The sequence below is a fragment of the Ctenopharyngodon idella genome, chromosome 11, assembly GCF_019924925.1.
Source record: "Ctenopharyngodon idella isolate HZGC_01 chromosome 11, HZGC01, whole genome shotgun sequence".
NCBI classification, from domain to species: Eukaryota; Metazoa; Chordata; class Actinopteri; order Cypriniformes; family Xenocyprididae; genus Ctenopharyngodon; species Ctenopharyngodon idella.
This window is the reverse complement of record NC_067230.1, coordinates 22,183,440-22,200,669: the sequence shown is the minus strand read 5'-3', so window position 1 is coordinate 22,200,669 and position 17,230 is coordinate 22,183,440. Positions and strand designations below refer to the sequence as shown.

At 37.1% G+C, this 17,230-nt stretch overlaps 1 protein-coding gene across 2 annotated transcripts; it reads right to left on the bottom strand.

Annotated features, from left to right (window-relative positions):
- Window positions 1-41: 41 nt before the first annotated feature.
- nmur3 (neuromedin U receptor 3) lies at window positions 42-11,044 on the bottom strand. 2 transcript variants are annotated; one of them, XM_051912639.1, is made up of 3 exons: window positions 10,565-11,044; window positions 4,409-5,279; window positions 42-1,244 (listed from the first exon to the last, which is right to left on the bottom strand). In XM_051912639.1, exons 1-3 carry the CDS (start codon window positions 10,595-10,597, stop codon window positions 880-882), a joined length of 1,269 nt encoding a protein of 422 aa, XP_051768599.1. In that variant the 5' UTR covers window positions 10,598-11,044; the 3' UTR covers window positions 42-879. The 2 variants fall into 2 exon arrangements, with proteins under 2 accessions (XP_051768599.1, XP_051768600.1); XM_051912640.1 differs by lacking the exon at window positions 10,565-11,044 and adding an exon at window positions 9,918-10,555.
- Between the last annotated feature and the right edge of the window lie 6,186 nt (window positions 11,045-17,230).

The following is a 17,230-nucleotide window of genomic DNA, read 5'->3' as shown; positions in this document are numbered from 1 at the left end:
TTTCTTTTTTTAAGATGTGCAGGACAGATGTCCATCCACATGCACATGCACATAGATAGATAGATAGATAGATGTCTATAGGACCTTAGCCCCGCCCCTTTTAAGCACTGCGCTCGTTGTGTTCTGTCTTCTGGTTTATATTTCCACAGCATGAAGGTAAGATCTTACGGATTTATGAATGAACCGCGCGTTTTAAAATCTTCCCGGTCTACTGGCATTTGTTATGACATCCACTTCAAACATTACAATGCTAATGATAACTTTTGTTATACCTCTACAATAAGTAAATCCACTTCACCAGCTAAACTCTTCGACGCCGATGTAAATATACAGAGCTACCGCAAGAACGGAAGTTCAAACACAAATTTCAAAAGATGGCTGCACGCTTGTTTCTCTGAAGCATAACGTCTATACGATCTACATAAATAGATCATCTAAATGCATAAAGCCTAATTTGAATGAAAAAGCTTTGAATAAAGAAACAGGAATATTTATGCTTTCACACAATCTGAATTATAAAGAACGTTTGATACAGAGATGTCCCATTTCATCTCTAAACAGATGCATAGCAGCGAGTTTTGTCTCCCGTTTTTTTTACTAATGTTCACAAGAACTGTAATATTGACCATGAATGACTTGATAAATGGCATTTTTGCAAAATTGTACAGCGTTTTTTGTTTTGTTTTTTTCAGATTTTTCACTTTTAGTCCATATCAGTCCAAACCAGTATATCCATTTACATGTGGTTTTAAGGAATTGCTTATTATTTACAGTATTGTAATTGACATGTTTCACATCATTATATATTTCTGTTTTTAGTGAGGGGTACCAAAGATGCCTATATGAGATCACAGAGCATGTTTTCTCAGATGAAAGCATTCATTCCCCCGTCCCCAACTGCTGGTGATAATGACAAAAGGAAGTGGGCCGCCCACGCTCCTGCTCTTGGAGATCAGTAGGGGGGTCTTTGGGAAATACATAGAAAGGTGTGGAGTCATTACGAGAAGAGTTTGTCGACAGGTGACTGCACATCAGCACTTGAAACCGTTCACGGAAACGGCTGGAGAGTAGGTTGTAGATGATGGGGTTAACGGCGGAGCTGAGGTAGAAAAGCACACCCGAGATTATGTGCACATATTCGAAAATTTTATGCATGTGATCCGTCCAACCCGTGATGAAGCTCCACAAGAGTCGGTCGATGTGGAATGGAGCCCAGCAGATGGCAAACACTAATACTACCACAACTATAGGAGGAGAGAGAAGAAATCAAGTAAATCAATGTTACAATCAACTGTGAAAGTAAGCCCTCAGACCCAAAGACTACTCTCTAGGCATCATTCCCAGACCTCCACTGGCATCTCAGTCCCTTTCTAGAATACTTCATTCTGATTGGTCAGTTGCAGTCAGATAATTATTTAGCCTACGCAAGCTTTTTAGTTTAGCAACCTAAGATGACTGCGTGCTGTTGCGTTTCAGAATAGGTATGTTTATATGCACTAATTTTCATCAATCAGAATGAATCCAATCCGATTCCGGAAAAATCCGATTTTTGAAAACTCACTAAACTTTTGAAGAATGTCAGTAACCAAACAGTTGATGGGCTCCATTGACTCCCATAGTAATTTTTTCCATACTATGGAAGTCAATGGGGCCCATCAACTGTTTGGTTACCCATATTCTTCAAAATACATTCTTTTGTGTTTAGCAGAAGAAATAAATTCATACAGGTTTGGAACAACTTGAGGGAAAGTAAATGATGACAGTATTTTCAGTTTTGGGTGAACTATCCCTTTAAGCATCTTGCAAACACACAATAAACCCTAGAATGAGCTTTTAGCTTATATGAGTCTATAAGTGAATAGCATTAATGGTGAGTAATTTGTGCCATTACAGTGTAATTGTATAGAAACATGCTCTATAAATACAAGTAAATGTGTCATGCGTCTAGGTCCCTTATGTAGGTTCACTTTACTTTGTGAGCCACTATATGACGGTAACATCTGCTAAGAAGTGGCAGATGGTCTGAGAATAGCATCATTGGGATTAAAGAAAGGCATACAGAAGATATGAAACATTGTGTGGCCCTTTTTTTTGGGGGGGGGGGGGTAGTTGGCTTTAAACAACTGTTTGGCTAGAGATTTTACCGCTCCAAAAATTAAGACTGTCCAGCTGGATGTTTTCAGGCATCTAAATAAGGCTTTACAGTGGGATTTGGATTTGCCATGCCAGTGGATTAGGGATGCTACTAATTTGGATTTGTGCAAAAGTAAACAAAAGAAAATAAGACTTTAATTGGAAATGACAAAGTATGTGCATATCTTAAATATAAATGTTGTGGCCTACACATTATTAGAATAAAGTTTTACGCATAATTATATTAACAGTACTTTTGAAGAAAAAAAAAAAATAAAACATGTACATGGAAGACTTTAATCTCTTTTAATCTTTATCTATATATTTATTTTTATATGGCTCTAGTCTAAAGCATTATCATGTTTGTGAAATAATGGTGGAATTATAGAATTTTATGTAAAATAAAATAATATAATAAAATAAATTAAAAATATATATATATATTTGTTTTACTTGAAATAAGGTTATAACAAAATAAAATATCATTATTCAATGAAAAACTTTAATTAAATAACAATTAGAAATGTTGCCTTTGTAACTGAAGTAAAACTGAAATTAATATAAATTAAACCTAAATAATATAACAAAACAAAATTACTAAAATAAATTTAAATAAATAAATAAATAAAAACAGAAAATGTAATAATAAAAGCTAATTTAAAACATTAATAAACACTATAGTAGTGCAGTATGAGTACACCCCTCGCATTTTTGTAAATATTTTATTATATCTTTTCATGTGACAACACTGAAGAAATGACACTTTGCTACAATGTAAAGTAGCGAGTGTACAGCTTGTATAATAGTGTAAATTTGCTGTCCCTCAAAATAACTCAACACACAGCCATTAATGTCTAAACCGCTGGCCACAAAAGTGAGTACACCCCTAAGTGAAAATGTCCAAATTGGGCCCAAAGTGTCAATATTTTGTGTGGCCACCATTATTTTTCAGCACTGCCTTAACCCTCTTGGGCATGGAGTTCACCAGAGCTTCACAGGTTGCCACTGGAGTCCTCTTCCACTCCTCCATGATAATATCACGGAGCTGGTGGATGTTAGAGACCTTGCGCTCCTCCACCTTCCGTTTGAGGATGCCCCACAGATGCTCAATAGGGTTTAGGTACCCTCAGCTTCTTTAGCAAGGCAGTGGTCGTCTTGGAGGTGTGTTTGGGGTCATTATCATGTTGGAATACTGCCCTGCGGCCCAGTCTCCAAAGGGAGGGGATAATGCTCTGCTTCAGTATGTCACAGTACATGTGCCGGCAGCACTCATGCAGCCCCAGACCATGACACTCCCACCACCATGCTTGACGGTAGGCAAGACACACTTGTCTTTGTACTCCTCACCTGGTTGCCAGCACACACGCTTGACATGGTTCCAGTAATCCATGTCCTTAGTCTGCTTGTCTTCAGCAAACTGTTTGCGGACTTTCTTGTGCATCATCTTTAGAATAGGCTTCCTTCTGGGACGACAGCCATGCAGACCAATTTGATGCAGTGTGCGGCGTATGGTCTGAGCACTGACAGGCTGACCCCCCACCCCTTCAACCTCTGCAGCAATGCTGGCAGCACTCATACGTCTATTTCCCAAACACAACCTCTGGATATGACGCTGAGCATGTGCACTCAACTTCTTTGGTCGACCATGGCGAGGCCTGTTCTGAGTGGAACCTGTCCTGTTAAACCTCTGTATGGTCTTGGCCACTGTGCTGCATCTCAATTTCAGGGTCTTGGCAATCTTCTTATAGCCTACGCCATCTTTATGTAGAGCAACAATTCTTTTTTTCAGATCCTCAGAGAGTTCTTTGCCATGAGGTGCCATGTTGAACTTCCAGTGACCAGTATGAGAGAGTGAGAGCAATGACACCAAATTTAACACACCTGCTCCCCATTCACACCTGAGACCTTGCAACACTAACGAGTCACATGACATCGGGGAGAGAAAATGGCTAATTGGGCCCAATTTGGACATTTTCACTTAGGGGTGTACTCACTTTTGTGGCCAGAGGTTTAGACATTAGTGGCTGAGTGTTTTTTGAGGGGACAGCAAATTTACACTGTTACACAAGCTGTACACTCACTACTTTACATTGTAGCAAAGTGTCATTTCTTCAGTGCTGTCACATGCAAAGATATAATAAAATATTTAAAAAATGTGAGGGGTGTACTCACTTCTGTGAGATACTGTATATAAAAGAAAACTGCATTTTCTACAACTGCATTGTATAGTGTTGTAATTTGATGTTTTTACTGTAAATATCAGACAATCACTCACAGTGCATCTTGATGACCTGCCTTTTCCGTCTACTGTCCAGATGGATTTTCCAGCTGCCATTGCTGTGGTTGCCCTGCTTGTCCTTTCTCTGCTTCTGTCCCCTGCCCAGTGTCAGACCAATCATCAGATACAGCACACTGATCATCATCATGGGGACAAAGTAAAAGAGCACAGTGGTGACCTGGATCACCAAGTTGTACATCCATTTGGGCTTGAGCAGGTTGCAGGTAGCTGACTCCAGAACCCTCTCTGGCAGGTACTGGTACTGCAGGCCGTGAAGTAAAGTGTTTGGGATGGCACAGAGCAGGGACAGAGCCCAAACACTGGCGATGACCCTTTGAGCGTGCTTGTTGGTTATGGCGTAACGGGTTTTGAGCGGGTGAATAACAGCTATGTAGCGCTCCACGCTCAGCACTGTAACGTTGAGCACAGAAGCAAAACAAACCGTCTCAAATAAGAAGATCTTGAAGCAGCAGATGCCTTCGCCAAAGGGGAAAGGGTAGTTCTGCCACAGCTCGTAGATTTCCAGCGGCATCCCAAAGAGCAGCACCAGCAGGTCTGAGATGGCCAGGCTAAAGAGATATAGGTTGCTGGGTGTTCGCATCTTCCTGTCTTTAGTGATCACAGTGCAAGTGAGGAGGTTTCCCAAGACCCCTGTGATGAAGATGAGGATGTACGTAATGGTTACGGGGAAGAAGAAAGGAGATCGTCTAGGGCCTAGAAGACTAAACAGAACTTCATCCACGGTCTGAAGGTAACAGCGCCCACTCTCATCGCCGGTAAAGTTGAATGTAGAGCTGTTGCAGAACACATAAGGCTGGTCTGATCCATTCATAGACTCGCAAAGGCAGGTCAGAGCCATCATGGGAATCTAAGGGTGAAATGATTAAATGAGGTTAATTGAGCCCTTCTTGAAGTCAACATAAACTGCTACCTCTTAGATTGCACCTTCAGCGTGATTGATAGAGACCTGTGTCAAACAGATTTGCACAATAAATGCAGACTAGAAATATATAGGTTGAGGTTGCAAGCAGTATGTTCTACAGAAATACTTTTTTTATTATTATAATTATTGTTATTTCCTCAATTCCAAACTTATTTGAATAATCCCGAACAAGGATGTTAGCTTTTCCATGAACATTTTTTTCCATTAAATGTAACTGTATAGTTTAATACATTATTTACATTGCTTCATAGCAACAGCGTATAGGATACTATATTTATATAAAAAGGTTAATTTCTTTAACGTCTGACGTTTTCATTTAAATGAGCATTTTTTACCAGGCTCCTATGTTTAGGTTCAGTAATTTCACTTTAATGGCAATTAAAAGGTTATTAGTCAGTCAGCCTATTGAAATGCCTTATTTTCAAAAATGTCACTTTTGTCAATTCATTGGTATTTAATAAATTTCTTTAATCTTATGCTGCAAAACCAGTCCATGTGTTGTTGTTTTTTTTTTTGCAAAAACCTCTGACATCGTCCATTTCTGTCAGTTTTACAGCAGCAAAAGGAACGCTGTTATGTTTACTTGCTACTTGCGGAAGTCACTGCCTCTGTAACGATGGACAAAACATGATAAAAACTTGCAGCTCGGCAATTGAAATCCGGCTCATACGCACATCGTCATTCATCTTGAAATCACATGATCTGATTTGCATCTTCCGATTTGTTCTTCTGTGGACTTAGAGGCTTTTGCTGACAAAGGGAAGCGGCATTTAGTGGTTTCTGCCAATGAAGCAGTATTTCTGAATGGGCTGACACTGGGATTTAGCAGATTTAGTGTGTTTATAATTAAGACAATACATTAAAATAGTACAGCTAAAAATAACTGGAAGTGAATGACACCAGAAGCCAGACACATTTAATTTACAAATGGCTGAGCCCGCTTTTACCTGAAAAATAAGGTGGATATGTCACTACCACCGACCTTTCCTGGGGGCACCAGGCACTTCTCACTGTATTCCTTCCCCTTGCATTGCAATATATTTTGGATGCTGTTAGATTCAAAATGATTGATTTGGTCTCATGAGTCCAGAGTATGGATTACCAGAAGTCTATATTTTGTTAATATTGGCCTTGGAGAAGACTTAAATGAGTTTCTTGTGCTTTGGCTGCGGTTCCTGTGTGGATAAGGACAACAATGCATTTCACTTCTGCACATTGCGTCTCATAAATTACTATAGTACCTAAACTGGCACTCTTCTCGCAGCTTTTGCCAGCTCTAAAACACTTGCCTGGCATTTCTCCTGTTCTTTTCTTAGCAAAAAATCACTCATCACGAAATTAAAGCTTAAAGTGGAGGCCTGGTTGTTTCAGGGACATTGTCATAAGTCTAGTTTCATAGTTTCTGTGTTACTTTTGCTATATTTTCACACTTGAAACATTGCTACACACACACACACACACACACTGGATATGAAATGTCTACACACCCCTGTTAAAACATAATTGTAAAAAAATGAAACAAATATAAACCATAACATAACTTCACCTTTAATATAAAAATTATGCAATGCACTTACTGTAAAAAAATGATTTTATGGCTAAGTAAATAAAACAGGAAAAATCATGCATCTTTTGCTAAGAATAATCTTGTAAAAATGAAAACTCTAGAATATTAAGTAAAATATAAATACATACTTAATTTTTACTTGCAAATATTAGACATCCAACAGACAAGTAAATTTGACTTGTGATTCTCTTGCATATTTACACGAATTAATAAAGTACTTGAAGCAAATTTAAAAAATCGTGTAAAACGTACGTCTTGCAGCAAGGAATGTGTGCATGCGCGGAAAGAAGAAAACCCGCAATCATGGAGGGCTTCTCCAAACTCCATTCTATCTGCTTTCGACAGGTAAGCAACAGTGAAAACGGCATTATGTTATGGATTTTTTTACTTAATTTATTCAGCAAACGTAATTTAATTCAATGATTGTATTGTCATCACTTAATTCTGTACATTTGAAGTTTAGAGTGTTCTTAATGAAGAGTTAGCTTCGTAAAACGTTAGCCATATATTTTTAAACTTTACGTTTTACATATATACGGCTAACGTTTATATGTAAAACGTAAAGTTAATTGGTTCTGACGTAGAACCTGGAAGCACTGGACGTAAAGAACATAGCAGAATGACACAGAACAGAAGATATTGTCGAATAAAGTCGTTATTTTTGTTTTGTTTTTGTGCACAAAAAGTATACTCTGTTCTGAAGATGAACAAAGGTCTTACGGGAGTGGAATGGCATGAGGGTGAGTAATTAATGACAGAATTTTCATTTTTGGGTGAACTATCCCTTTAAGTCCACACAGGGGTACAGTTGATTTTTATATTGATTCAGCATTTTGATATGAACACCTGAAGATACTGAATTGATTGTTGATGAAAGTAATTTATGTGAACCTGTTGTTGAGGAAGAACAAGATTTTGTCAAAATAATCAACAATAAGTTGGGTTGCCTTTTTCTTAAATTAGAAAGTGTTTCAAAATGTTTTGATACCGAGATTAAGAAGCTGTCTGATCGATGCATAGAACTCCTAATTTTAGAGTTTTAATATGTTTAATGTGTCATTGAACGTGGATGTTTATCGTTGCTCATGCTGCTTAAACATTTAAAGTGATCTTAAGCATTATAGGTTTCTGAAAATGCTTGTTATTTCTTGGATTGTTATTCCTTCTTAATAAATGTCTCTTAACTGCACATTGTCTCAGTATTATTTTGTCACATTATAAGAGTAACATTTAATTTAAAATATTTACCAGCACTGCATAAAACAAGTAATATGTATTTAAAAGAGCAAATGGTTTTACTTAATTATATTAATTACATCAGATTTTTAAGTAAAACATACACTATATAATTTAACAAGCCAAGTTATATGTACTTGTTCACTTTGTTAATTTTACTCAGCTTAGTTAAGTAGATTTACTTAATTTCCATTGTATGAAATTTACTTAAAAAATATTTGTGCAAAATAAAAATTTTGTAAATTCTACTTATTGTTTTTTTCAGTGCTGAAAACTAGTGACACATTTCAGAGAGAAAAAAAAAACTTCCGATCACACGGCAATTCGTACGTATTTTACTAGATGGCTAATTTGTATGAATTCGTACAAATGAAGAGCCCCTAACCCCGCCCCTAAAACTACCCGTCACTGGGGTTTAGACAAATCGTATGAATTCGTATAAGTGAGGTCGTACGAGTGAGGTCGTATGAATTCTTACGAATTAGCCACCTCGTAAAATACATACAAATTGGTCGTGAGATAGCATTGGTTTGGATAGGAGTCTTTCAGCTTGGCACATCTTGATTTGGAAATACATTGCCATTCTTCTTTGCAAAAATGTTCCAGATCTGTTAAATTGCAAGGACATCTCCTTTGCACAGCCCTCTTCAGGTCCCCTCACAGATTTTCTATAGGATTCAGGTCTGGGCTCTCCATGGCTAGGCCATTCATATTTCTTTGCTGAAGACATTCTTTTGTTGAAAGTTCTCTTCATTTTCAGCAGATGCCAAAAGGTTCTGTTTCAAAATTGACTGGTACTTGGAGCTATTCATGATTCCCTCCACCTTCATTAAAACCACCACCATGCTTCACTGTGGGCATGGTGTTCTTTTGCTGATGTTGTTTTGTGCTAAACACACCTTTTACAATTTTGTCCGAAAAGTTCAATCTTGGTCTTATCAGACTATATTAGTCGGACTGATTAATCCTGGGCTGCAACCGAAAACGTGCAGCTGACTTGTTGCCTTGCCGCCTTATCAGGCAATGACTTTGTAGGCAGCGTTTGTGCACGAAGGTACCTCACAAAACTGATTTCGGACATATTTCTGAGGCAGCATAATGGTTAATGAACTACAGCAAAATAGAGCGAGCTTTGGTGATACTATAGGTACTATAGTAATTTATCACTAGAAATGACATCAGAAGTGGAAAATGTTGGTCAGAGACATACATTTACACACAAACTGACCAACACCAACCACAACTTTCAGATGCCATCTTTATTATTTAGCTCAACTGTCACAGAATGGAAAGCCCAGGATTGTGGGATATCAAAGGCAGTGAAGGATACATCTATGCTGCCTTCAAAAATCAATCAGATGAAGGTATCTCAGGAGACAGAAAGCTGGCATTGGATTCGGACATGCCTTGATACCTTGGAATGCATCCTCTGAAGGCAGCATTTTTTAACTTTCAGACACCACTCTGAACATAGCCACTTACCCAGTTATAAAAGAGTATGCACTGCACACTTTTAGTTTTAATTTTAAGTTTTTATTTTTATCTCTTTTCTCTTAAATGTGTCACTTTGGTTTTCAGTGGTGTTGCAGAGGTTGTAATTTTTTACATTAAAGGTGCAAAAGTTCTGATATACTTTACATCACAAAGCTGTTTTAACAGGGGTGTGTAGACTTTTTATATCCATTGTGTGTGTATTTTCCCTTTCCCTACTAAAAACAATCAATGCCATCTCATTTCAGCAAATGATTTGTAGAACATACCAGCTGTTTGATTACCAGTCCAAGGTTCTCTTCTAGCTCTAACCAGCTTTGTCAAGATAAACCAGGTCATCTAGATCTTCTATCTGGGACTAGCTGTTGACCAGAATGACCAGCTTGGTCCAGTTAGAAAAAACATGTAAAACCAGCTGCAATCAGAAGGGTAACAGTAACATACAGTAGGTTACAGCAACTCTAACCTTGTATGGCATTGTTCATATTAGCCCATAATAATATAATGATTTATTATCATAATAAAGGTGTCATAACACTTATTTGTCCCGTTCTACCTGATGTCCCAATTTTGCTGAACTCACTTCAAATGTAAATCCATGGAAACGCATAGCCTATTATGTGGAAACACAGGGGCAGTGAATACATTCTTATAGCCCGTTCATTCTTTTATTTGAGATGTCTCAGAATGTCATTATTAATGATTAAACTTAAAAAAGATCAATCCACACACTCCCCTTAAATTATGCACGACGCGTAAAAAAGAAGCAACATGAAATCAAAACGATCATAATGATCATAATACTGAGACGATAATACTAGCAATGTAAAAAATGTACTTTATATAAATGTTACTTTAAGAAATACTTCATTTAAGCATTCAGTGTTGTCAAGTGAAGAAATGTAGAAAGACGCACCTTTCCAGCGTCCTCAATGCACGCGCACCGCATCCAGACTGGTCTTTAACTTCATGATGAACAGAAATCCCTGGTAAAACAATCGCTGTAAACAATCAACAATTTTTGTAAAATCGATCAGCCATAACAGGTGTCTTTTACAGCCATTACTGCCTGTGCCTTGACTGAGTTGCTCGGATGGTGGATCTTTGCTGTGAGGACGCAACCAAACATCCAATGAGATGACCGGGCTGCTAGCTGCCGGGCTTTCATCCTTCTCAGTGGTTGTTTCTGTAAGGGGTTTTATCGGCAAACAGATTTTGCCTTTGATTATTTATGCCTGACTCGTTTTAAAGTGGATTCAGTGGACAAGAAGGGAAGGAGGCAACTGATAATGTATAGTTGTGTGCGCATCCGTGTACCCAATATCAACTCAATATTTTAAATGCAGGCTTAAGTCAGTATGAGAGTGTTGTAACATTTTGTTTAAACGTCTGTAACTAAGTTTTCTTAGTTATGTGTCTTGAACGTTTATATAATATTCCCTTCCCTGTTGAAAAAAACAGCATATATGCTGGTTAGGTATGTTTTGAAGCATGGAAGCTGGTTTGAGCTGGTTTAAGCTGGTCCCAAGCAACTAGCTCCAGCTCAGGACCACCAGCACTTGACCAGCTTAAACCAGATCATTACCAGCTAAGGACCAGCATAAACCAGCTCAAACCAGCTTCCATGCTTCAAAAGCATAAGCAGCATATGCTGTTTTTTTCAACAGGGTTATGTGTGTTCTATGTCGTTTAGAAGTTATCTCTAAACTGTGTAAATTAATGTTGAGGAAAAAGAGTGCTGTTGTTTGAACCGATGTGGGCTGAAACGGTGATAGTATATGTGTGTGTGTGTGTGTTCTTGTATAGGCTACATGGTTTATGAGGACACAAATGTGTATAATGACATGGGTATTACAACATAAACATGGTTTATGAGGACACTTCCTGTGTCCTCGTAAACCAAATAGCTTAAAAAAAAAACATATCAAACTTTTTGAAATTCAAAAAATGCAGACAGTTTTCTGTGATGGGTAGGTTTAGGGGTAGGGTTAGTGTAGGGGGATAGAATAAAGCAATAAGCCCCAAGAAGCCATGGTTTACAGTGAATTTATAACAGCTAAGGTGCGTTGCCTAAAACCCTCTTAGCTGTTATAAATTCACTGTAAACCACGGCTTAGCTGGGCTTATTGCTTTTATAAAACGGTTACCACACAATACAAATATTAAAGTAAAAAAAAAAAAAAAAAATGTATCAGTGCAACTTTCATTATATAAAATCATTAAAAGCCTTCCTTCCGCTGGAAAAAAAATAGTCCCTGACCATGAACAGCAACAGAAGTTATATTTATTACGCCATTAGATGGCGACAAACATTGTCTTTATGAGCGAATCACTCAGTCGCAAAGACTTTTATATTGAAACTTGTTGTGAACACGGAACAAGACGCAAATGCCAAATGCTTTGACTAGCGCTGTCAGTGTCAGCAGGGCACGAGAAAACCCTTTAAATGTTAAAAGGACAAGATCGCAGCAGACATTCAAACGGATTATTTATTATGAACATAGGACTGACCTAAAGGAAAATGCTATATCTGAATGCAGGTAACACACTCAGTCACTCAATATCTCTCTCACAATACTCTTCTACATAATGCAGTAAGCTTCAATGAACAATATCATTAAAGAACAAACATATGTTTACGTTGCTAAGAGTGATTTCTAAGACAGACGCTGCAACATACACACTCAGTGGCACAGTGATACTTATGTAATGCGGTCAGCTGTATGTTTACGGGAATTTTACAACGGCTTCGAACGCAGCTCAACCAATCAGAATCAAGAGCCGGAACTATCCATTTTATAATATACAGTTTGTACAGTATAAAAACCATGACGTCTATGGAGAGTCCCCGTAAACCACATATACAAGCATGTGTGTGTGTGTGTGTGTTTAAAGTGGATTCCAAGATTCTTCTGTTACCTTCAGAACATGCCCCAATTTTTTCTAATGGAAAATCCATCATTTTTGACTGCTATGAAAAACCTTAATTTGCCGTGATGATTTTAAGTGCTTTCTTTTGCTCAAAAATGCTTTCAATAAATCTAACGGATATACTAGCCACCTTTTTTCTCTTTGATATGCCTCTAGGCTCCGAACAGGATGAGCTATGCGGTATTCAGTCAACCTACTCACACCTTTGGGTCAAACTAATTCAGAACCTTCTTTACTTGAATTCACTTCAGCTGCATTCAAGCAGACATGCTCTTTTTGAGATCTTAAATGACAGTTCTGTTGTTTTTTATACATGGTGTGTAGTTTACTGTATGTGGGTGACTGTATTTAAATCTATGTAGGCCTATATGTTTAGGGACATTATTTGCTATTTTGATCATACTTTGATAGTAAGAATGTGTATGTGCACATTGGCAATAAAAGATGTAATAGAGATATACAAGATTAAAGGACATCTTCAGAAAGCCCTTTATGATGAGGAAGTCAGTAGAAAATATCTATATGATATGTAAATCTCTTTGAACTGCAGGAATAGAGTGCACTCGATTTGGTTGACAACACTGTTTGTATTCAATGTACAGCAAAACATCACACACACACTTGTGTTGCTCTGCACACTGAAAACCATACAGATTGGATATGTTGAGCTCTTTGGACTATTATGAGGTTGGTAGTTCATGCAACAAAAATAGTATTTATGTAACTTTAATATATACAATAATGCAGCAACAGAACCAACACTAAAATTCAGAGGGCTTGTCAAATGCCATTTAGATGTAGTAAGTCAAAGATCAATTAATGAGTAGGTACACTCTAAAGAAAAATAGTTCTAAACAGTACCCCTCTGTCTCTTCCATTTTGTTTATGTAAAGATAGTTGTGTTTATGAAGGCCCTTTACAAAGGAAAAGTGATAAAAAGTCATGGGATACCTTTAATGCTTTTTTGTTTTTTTGTTACTGGGTATGTTTATGCATAAACCCAAGTAATAATAATAAAAAAATCTAACAATATGGATCATAAATTCAATATCTCTGTTACTTAGTGGAGAAGAGGAGAGGAGTATCCTTAACTGAACAGAGCTGGTCACACTTACATGTTCTGTTAAACTAAAAAGAAAAAGAAAAAGACATAATTGGTAGGAAACCAGTTACAATTTAAGCTAAAATTTATAGACATTTTAAAAAAGAAATCATTTACCTGTTGAGAGTGTGTTGACAGTCTGTGTAATTGGATGGCTGAGCTCCAGAAAATCCGTAATGAGGTGGCTTTGACAGTTACAGATTTGAAAAACAAAAAGGCGGGAAAAAAGAACCCTAAACACAAAGAACCATTTCAGCATATAAAGGGTTCAGGACCATACAGTTCTAAATAGAACTGTTACTGCGTGTAAAGAACCTTTAAAGAACTATCTTTTTTACACCGTGTCTACACCAGACGTGACTTTTTTTTTCTTTTCTAAAAGCTGTCTACACTGAACGTGACAGAACGACCGTTGCAAAGCACTTGGACTACGTCAGAAATAGAATGGGGAATCCGTTTACTGTCGGGAATCTGTCACGGCGCGCCGCATCCAGTGTAGACAATAACACTGATTATAATGGGTTCTATTATCTTTTGACGTGTCGCCTGTATAGAATCTACCAAAAGATGGCAGAATATATGTCTAAGCAAAGAATGAAATGCAATTAGTTCTGAGAGAAAGAGATTGAATTGTATGTCCATATCCATGTTAGCCTAATTTGTTTATCATTGCTTTTCTATGGACAGAAAGGCACACGTATACTAAAATGTATCTGTCAAGTCAAATTTATTTGATAGATTAATACCCACCAAATGAACAGGAGCAATCTGAGCATCAATATTGGATCACCACCACTAAATTCTCAATTTACCACCATTAAAATTTTATAATGGAAATAGCATGCAGAAAACATGTCAGACTTTTTTTTTCCTGTTCAAAGCTGAATTTAACCCTTGCAGAACATAAGGTTATCATAGGATAAGATTAGATAAGATAGCACTTTATTGATTCAGGGGGAACCCATGAACCGCATGGTACAATGATACAGATTTACAGCCATTTCACTGTCCACCAATACATGCAATAGCCCGCACTTAAATTACATGCTATCTTCTTTGACCAGCATCTTTAAGACAAAGTTATTGTCTAGCAGATAGTCTTGTCAAAAAATGTTATTGAATTTTATGTCACAAGGTTAAACCTGGTTATAACCTTTTGAAGGGGCACAGTATTCTATTGTGAATGTTTCCAGGACAACCAAAGTAACACACAATACACAGCAACATCATAAATGAGAACCATTCAGAAAGCTGTATGCCTTAGCAGAATCTATACCGCACAGATTGCTGTGATAAAGTGATTTCTTTTGTCAAACTGGCTGCATCTTTATGTCTAAGATTTATATTTATTTTTAACTTTTTTTTTTTTTTTTTTAAACTTGCTTTGTGATAAAAAGTGGGGGGAAAAAATCATGAGGTTGGAATAAATCAAGGTGGCTAATGTCTTATAATTTTACCTGAATAATATCTTAAAGCATTCGTTAAGAGAAAAGGTAAATTACAATGTACAACGAAATCAGCTCAAAATTAAATATTAATATATTAATTAATATCACTTAATACAAGTGCCAGTGCTGTGAGTAACCAAACAGAATCAGGTAAGAATAGTTTGTTGTTTTTGTTAATGTATTTTATTTAAAAGTTGTTTTTATGGTAGTTTCTTAAAACTACACTATAGCTTTTTTGATATAAATAACAAAATGTTATTAATCAGAGAGTCTAAAAACAATCTATCTTCCAAGCCGAGTCTTTACTTTACCCAGATACACTTTGATAAACCAATAATGATTTATATTTGAAAAGCTTTGACTGAGCTCAGACCAGATGAGAAAAAGTATTGCAAAAGTAACATGACGCAATAGTGTATATGTCGAACGTCACATGACCAAACCGGAAAACTGGGCTGCGTTCAGCCCTGACAAAACGTTGCAAAACGTTTTTTAAACGGAAACGGTGGTGCGTTGAACACCCTGTTCTGATGACGCATGAGTTGCAACTACGGCAGCTGAGAAGGCCATTCTTTGTGTTCTTTTTGAAGAATTTTCGGAGCCTGATGAAATCGGTATAAATACGTGCTTAATACTGCAAAATACGCTTGATGTTACAGTCACTGCCCTTGCCGTCCAGAATAAAAGAGAACATCCCAATCGAGTGAAGGGATTTGTGAAAACTGTAGTTTCTAATTATTGTGATCCAACATTTGCCTCGCATTTCAGGATGAAAAGACATTCATCTGAAAACATTTCAGATGAAGGATAATCCACTTCTTACCTCTGAGACTATGTAATGATCTATGACCTTATTATTGTTATTGTGAGTATTAGGCTTATCATTATTGATTATCACTATTGTTGTGCTATGATATTGTAATATTTACCATAATATAATCAGAGGAGAACAGAAAAGTTTATGAAAGTGTCACTCCAAAATACATTAGCAAAATATATAAATATGTATAGTACTTTTATGTTACATTCATACCCATTGTGCGAGCTGTCTCTTTAATACCGCGTGGTTTATATACATGCTGTTGCTGATTGGGCTGACATTTTTGACGCACCCACCAAACAAGAGAAAACTTGTCTCAAACCCGTTGCACACCGTTTCCAGGAAACATGTCGTTCAACCCGGAAACCGTAGCAAAACGTTGCGCACCGGTTTGAGCTTGAACGTGCCCCTGGTCTCATTGCATCCGCTTGTCAGATAACAGCAGTTTGAACTGACGGCATATCTATTGGCTTTTATGGTAACCAGCGAATCTACCTAGTTCACATTGTTATAGGTGTTTTATTCTATTAAATGTCTAAACGTTAGTGTGAAGAAGAAAAATGAAAAAAGTTTTTAGATCAATCTGCATATGCGAGAGTCATCAGTTATGCTCATCTTTGCTCACTCCTTGAATAAAACAGCTAAATTTTCATGAAGCACATACAAAAGATCTAAACCGGAAGCGATCCGATCTGTTTTATAGAATACAGAAGTTAAATTGCGCATAACCCCTAATAACAATTAGTTACCTTTTTAGGGAGTAACGCAATATTGTAATGTATTACTTTTAACAGTAACTTTCCCCAACACTGATTATATATGTTTGACTTTTTCAGAGTAGCAATTGTTAATCGTCTAAGGTTAAAGGATTAGTTCACTTTCAAATAAAAATTACCTCAAGATTTGTTCACCCTCAGGCCATCCAAGGTGTATATGACTTTCTTCATTCTGATGAACACAATCTGAGAAATATTAATAAATATCCTGACGCATCCGAGCTTTATAATGGCAGTGAGCGGGATCAACGAGTATGAGTATGAAAGTGCATTCATCCATCACATATTCCACACGGCTCCGGGGGATTAATAAAGGCCTTCTGAAGCAAAGCGATGTGTTTGTGTCAAAAAAAATATCCATATTTTACAAGTTATAAAGTAAAATATCTAGCTTCCGCCAGACCGCCTTCCGTATTCAAATTACGAAAAAAAACCCGGAACTGGCGTCGCATCAGTTATGCTTTTTCAGTAAGTTGAATGGGGAAAGTGTAGGACATAGCGTAAG

Coding starts and splice junctions, on each gene's coding strand:
- nmur3 (XM_051912639.1), bottom strand. CDS start 10,597: ATGCGGTGCGCGTGCATTGAGGACGCTGGAAAG. Junction 5,280..10,564: donor GCATTGAGGACGCTGGAAAG/GTGCGTCTTTCT, acceptor TTTCACCCTTAG/ATTCCCATGATGGCTCTGAC. Junction 1,245..4,408: donor GCAGGTCATCAAGATGCACT/GTGAGTGATTGT, acceptor CTCCTCCTATAG/TTGTGGTAGTATTAGTGTTT.